The 6,088-nt window shown below is 40.0% G+C and overlaps 1 protein-coding gene across 5 annotated transcripts in view; it reads left to right on the top strand.

Moving 5' to 3' along the window:
• The window catches only part of TBC1D30 (TBC1 domain family member 30), a 53,349-nt gene that overhangs the window by 23,673 nt on the left and 23,588 nt on the right, over positions 1–6,088 (top strand). For all 5 annotated transcript variants that reach the window (XM_042017852.1, XM_042017848.1, XM_042017849.1 and 2 more), the window contains 2 exons: positions 5,298–5,359; positions 5,752–5,817. Coding sequence is in view for 4 of the 5 variants with exons in the window: in XM_042017848.1 (XP_041873782.1) it covers positions 5,298–5,359; positions 5,752–5,817 (128 nt within the window). In the remaining variant the exon portion in view is untranslated. The remainder of the gene's footprint in view (positions 1–5,297; positions 5,360–5,751; positions 5,818–6,088) is intronic.

Below are 6,088 nucleotides of genomic sequence, written 5' to 3'. Positions count from 1 at the left end.
GCGGGGCCAGCGAGGCGGCTCCGCGATAAGGAGCGGCGGAGGCACCGCGGCGGGGGCGAGGCGGCCCGCGGGGAGCGGGGCCGGGCCCAGGCGGGAGGCCGGGGGCGGCCGGGGCCCTGCGGCGAGGCAGCGCGCTGCCCCTGCCCCGGGGCACTCCTCCCGCTCGTGTCCCGCCCGGCTCGCGGATCCGGGCTCCGCTCTCCAGATCTCCCGGTCCTTTCCCTGCTCCTCCCGCCCGGCGTCGCCGCCTCGCAGCGCTTTTGTGTCGTCTGCCCCTACTGCCTTTCTCCCTCCGTCTCCTCTCCCCCGGCTCCGGCGACTCAGCTTTCCGCCAGTCTCTCTCCGAAGTCTCTTCGCAGCCTCCCCAGACCTTTCCCGATAAACCTGCTAACTCTTGACCTGCCGGAGACCCTCCTCCCGCCCAGCCTTTGTCTGCGGTAGGGTGTTGTCTAAATTTGCAACTATACCTATCCCAAGGGGGAGGCATCAGCTCTGCAGCTGTATTTTCTAGATCCTGCCTCACTATCAAAATCTTTTAAGAGCTGGGTGGTCAGCAAACAACGTGTGTTTATTCCAGGGAGGTGGGCTCTCAACAGAAGCACTGATGCGTGATCATGACTGAATGCTAGATTCTAGTTGCCTGCCATCAAAATTTCGGATTTTTTTTAATATGAAATATCAAGAAATTTAAATTCAATGTACCATGTTAGAACTGTCATTTGTAGCTAAAACATTGTTGATCTGTTGCCTAATCGTAGGCATTTACAAAGCATGGAAGCCAGAGATACACTGAAACATAGACCAATACATTGAAATAAACAAGGATCAGTTTCCCATTGTACTAGCTGTGTGTGCGTCAAACACACAATGCTCACTGCCTCTGTGTTTGAGATGAGTTTCAGAGGCTGTTATTAATAAGGTCTCAGATACATTTTGGGATACATTTATGAGATTGCTGTTTTTAAGATTTCCTAACTTGTAATTCTTAAAGACCCCTGCTCCAACCGTAGTCAGCTATTATCCCAGGTAATGACGTTTTCTGGATAATGAGATTCTTGTATTTACACTCAGATAAAGATCAGAGAATGTGATTGGAGGTGTAACTATGAATGCCATAGTCCTAAAAATCCCACTGGTTTGGGGTTTCCATATTGTTCATATGTAGGTAAAGGCAATAACCCCGTTCGGGATACGTCTTTTCACAGAGTGGTGGAGATGGGACACCTAATGGGCCCTTAAAAAATATGCTGGATGAAATATTCATATATACTTATATACTTAGTGTCTGTATTAGCTGTCTGTATTGAGAAGTTTTTTTGAGGCTGGAGATTTTAGATGTGCTTTGATACATCCCAGTGAGCTCTGGCTCCTGATAGAAGTGGTTTCATACAGAGTTACTCAGAATGTTACTTTCAGAGATAAATTGCAAGGCTAAGAATCTTTCTGAAACAACAAGCAGCATAAGGTGATAGCTTACATTGGCACTTCTCTTTCCTCCAGTGTGGGCTCCCACTGAACACAAAGCTGCTTTAGGCCTTTTTCCTTGTTTATTTTTGATAAAATATTTATTTGCATTCTGTGGGAGAGGTTTCAACAGCTGTCAAGTATAGCCAAGAACCCATACTACTACTTTGCAGGTTTAAAGCTATGGCTTTATAGCTCACAAACATGCATCAAAACACATAATCTTCCTACACTTTCTTCTGGTTTGATATTTCTGGAAAAAATCCCAGATTTTGCCCCATCCTTTTGTTTAATGTTGCTGAGGATGGACTGGGAATTTGATTCTGTCACCGAGGTATTTCATGGATAGTATTTTTCTCCCCTCTTGTGGCTCTTTATGTGGTTCTGCGCTACATTTTGGTTATGCAATGGAAGATTGCTAGGGTTTGGGAATCCTAGGGATATAATCTTCCCTCTTACAGCCTTTTCTTGTGAGGAGTCATTGTGTATTTTACACAGGAAAGCTAACAGGACTGGGGTTTGGTTGGGTTTCCTATTTTTTGTTATTTTTTATATAACTTTTCTGCAGTGGTTTCTGGTGACAGGCTTGGAAGGGCATTGAACAGAGCTTATTTTGGCATTCCCTACCCTTCAGAAATTTGTTGTCAAACATGTACCTTTGTGTGTCCTTGTATTCGTGGCGGTAGTAATTCCAGTGTGTTCCCAGCATATTCCTGCTGATAGGAATTAATATGTTTCTCAGGTGTGAAGTATCAGTTGAAAGTGTATGAACTGGAGGTGATATTTAATATGTTAATAACTAGACAGGTAGCCTGGCTGGTTTGATGTGAAAGGCCTGAGTTGTACTGACAACACTTACAGTAGGAACTATTGCTCTGTGTGTGGTACATCTATGCCAGGCTGTCCTTGCAGAGGAGCTGGGAAGAAATGTTCTCTTAAGGCCCAAAGGGGTCTTTTCTGCAAAAAGCATGTATTTATGTAATGATGAGGAATGTGACCTACAGATGGAAGATTGTCAGAAATGGGAAAATCCAGTGAAAATGGGTGCAGACGTGGTAGGGTTGTATGGGTGTGGGATACTGAGGGGGGAAGAAACTATTGGGGAATCTGAGTTAGTTTATGGAGAGAAGACAACTGAATAAAAAAAGGGGAGTGATGAAAAAAGGAAGGTTTAGGAAACCAAGAGAGGTTGAATTGGAGATAGGCATTAATTTCCTTGAAGCTCTAAAGCTCAGGGACAAATTCCTTGAGCAGAGTGCAGAAACTGCATGTAGCAAGATGATTTTTGTGCCAGAAACAACTAACAGGCAATGAGATGCTGCTCCCAGTTTGTTGGTTGCCTTCCTTGCTCTCTGAACAGTTGCAGCTTTTTTTTACATGCTTACTAGCAAGGTTGTAATTTTTTGATTTTAGGAAATATAAATTCTTTAAAATGGATGTGAATGAGGAACAATTCATATATGCTCTGTGGTTCGTTTCCCATGGTTCTTCCCCTCCCCTCCCACAAAACCGTCACATAATTTGATTTGGAAAATACTTCTAATGGAGAACAAATAAGGGGACACAGATTCCATGTCTTCTACAAGAGATTGTCATGCATGACCTGACTAAGCAGTTCCTCACCATACTGAAGAGAGTGTGCTGTGTAGTCTGATGTTACCGCGTGATGTAATTCTCATTTACAGTAATTTTCACACCTGTCTTAATTGTTTGCTGTGATGTGATTTAGTTAACTTTTGTAGATGGATGATCTCATTTCAGTCTGTTAATCAAGGGTCTCATTTGAAGGGTCTTATTTCAGTCTCAGGAGAGATAGCTAGCTTGACTGTTGTGTGAGCTCCCTGGTCATGATGTTCATGTAACTATAGATAGATTTTGCCTTGCTCTGAAATTTTATCTTACTGTACTCGATCTTTTGAAGCCCTGGAAGTATCTGTTTGTATCTTTCTTAGGAAGCTTCTAAGACAAAGAGAGAAGTTGTTACTGGGGTCTTGAAGTCTTATAAAACTGTGAAGTAATTAATATTTAGCTGCTGGGTTGGAAATGAATACATTTTGGAAGGCTATTGGTTCTTTGCTACAAGGTAGTGTTAGTTAACGTGTCAGCATCTGTTACTTTAACAGAAGGAGTTCTTGGTCATGATATATTTTTGTGTGTATTAGGGTTTTACAGTACTTACTTTTTTTTGCTTGAAAATGAAGTTCGCTTTTTCCAGTTTCAGCAAATGTGATGCAATTTAATCTTAGTAGGTTACTGGCATCGCTACATTGCTTTGAATTATTATGAAAAGATTTACCTATTAGGAGTCCCTATGCTGAGTGCCACTGCACTATGGGAAGGAATACTAATAAACAGTTCCTTCCAGGAATAGCTATTAATCCTTCAATGTTTTTTTAAGACATATCTATTATGATTTGAAGCCTTTATTTTTCTAGATCTGACAAGCATGTCTTTTAGATCTGAAGCAGGGAAACGAAAGCACTAATCCCCAGGTCTTAGTGATGCAATTCTAAAACCCTAAAATTCTAAACAGTACTGGAGTTTGTGTGATTTTTTTCTTTGTTTCTATTCACTCACCCCCAACAAAGAAAAAAAAACATGGAAAAGAACATTTTCTCTTTAAATATATATTTATCAGGTAGTAAGGCTTTAAAATTACTTACCACCACTTCAGTATGCAAATGCTCAAAGGCATTTTACATTCCATAAATAGCAAATGCCACTAGTTGGGTTTTCTGTCAGACTTGAAGGTTTAGACCTCCAAAGCACTGGGTATTACTGGTGAGTTGATTAGCATGGATATTACATACTTAAAACCTTGCAGGATTATAATCTGTTTGGGTTTTCTGTGTGTGTGTGTGTGTATATATATATATGGACATTTATATGTTAAAAATGTTTGGCTTCATATTCTGGAAAAATAAGAAGCTATGCATAACATAACTGTAAGTGTGGAACAGTACCATTAAATTATTAGTTATTAATATTAGTATTAAATTAGTATTAAATTATGGAAGGAAAAGAAAAGAAGGCTTTATTCTTTGTGCCAGCAGACGGGAGGGAGGGAGGGGATATGATGCCGTGTTCAGCACCTGAGTTCTGGACAGCGGCATTTGAAGGACCAAGGAATTGTACATTCAAACTGTGGGATGGAAAGCAAATTAAACGTGTTACTGTTGATTGTGTTGATCTGGCATATCCAGTGCCATGTTGGGATCCACTTGAGATTCTGGTATTTTATGTAAAACTGTATGAACTATTAGTAGGCCCGCTTCATAACAATTAAAATAGTTTGCTCATATGGCCAAAATAAAATCTGTGCTTAAATAACAATACTGACCAAATGCACATTATGTTCTGAGGAATTATAAAAAAAATACGTTCTGAACAGTAAAATAATTTTAGCACACCAAACTTAGAAATTAGTTTTGACTGACTTAAGGTCAAGAAGCTGGCATAGATGAAAAGAAACTGTCTCTGTACATGTATTTTTCTGTGGATACACATGACAATTTGCAGTGTACTGGTATAGTTTGTAGTACAGTGAACTATATGAATATTAGTGAAATGAGTTGTGTCAAACTACATCATTAAGGAGAATGTTACTGCATTTTAAAAACATTTTGTCCATGTACTTCTTAACATGTTCCTTGAATCCACTGTGAAGACAAAATTCACCGAAACAGATTGAAATGTCGTTGTTATAATAGGAGGCTAAAATTTTGTGTTCTTGTTTCAACTGTGGGATTTTTGTGTTTGGGATTTTTTGACTTCTTTTTGTCTTCTGAGCTAAATAAAATAATGACCTTTTTTTTTTTCATTTTTCTTTTTAGGGGTTGATACAAAATTGAAATTCACTCTTGAACCATCTTTAGGTCAAAATGGTTTTCAGCAGGTAATTTGATTTATTTTTCTCTTGAGTTTGTGAAGGAGTGGGTCTGCAGTCAAGGTGCTTGCCCTCATTCAGAAGTGCATTTGTCATCATAATGTCAGCATATTATTTGCAATTGCATCAAGAGCTGTTTCATTCATATTCAGAAAATGGAATAGGCTTTCGTTGTTTACTCAGATATTTCCTACATCCTTGTGTCCTAGAATATTATACTCTTGTCACATCATTAAATAATTAATCTGTATCTTCCCTGTGAGTGGATTAAGCAGTTAAACTCTGAAATGCCTGCAGTAAAATGAAATTAATGTGCATATCTGCAAGGTATTAAATGTTGCTATACTGTAGAATGAAACTAATGATGGATATTTTACAATTTTGGATGCTTTTGCTTTTAGTGGCATGATGCGCTCAAAGCAGTGGCCAGACTGCCGACAGGTATCCCAAAGGAATGGCGGAGGAAGGTAGGTAGACCTCTATACCTTGTGGGCCATATTGCCTGTAGGTTTCTCAGAAGAGGTTAATTACATCAATATTATCTGTTGGTGGTTTTTATAACAAATATTTGGACCTTATAAGCTGTACTGGGGATTTTTCCTTGTTTACGTTCTTCAGTGGCAACCTCACAGGGCAGCTGGAAAGGCTGAGGAGACAGGTAAAGATGGTGTTTTCAATAGTTGGGCTCTTTCTGCTTGAGGCTTAGGTAACTTATTCTGGTGCAGATGTTACTGCTTC

Source organism: Corvus kubaryi, unplaced genomic scaffold (genome assembly GCF_017639235.1).
Source record: "Corvus kubaryi isolate FWS band 111438036 unplaced genomic scaffold, C.kubaryi_AGA036_p1.0 137, whole genome shotgun sequence".
Classification (NCBI taxonomy): Eukaryota; Metazoa; Chordata; class Aves; order Passeriformes; family Corvidae; genus Corvus; species Corvus kubaryi.
The sequence above is the reverse complement of the archived record's forward strand: the minus strand, read 5'-3'. Positions and strand labels throughout refer to the sequence as shown.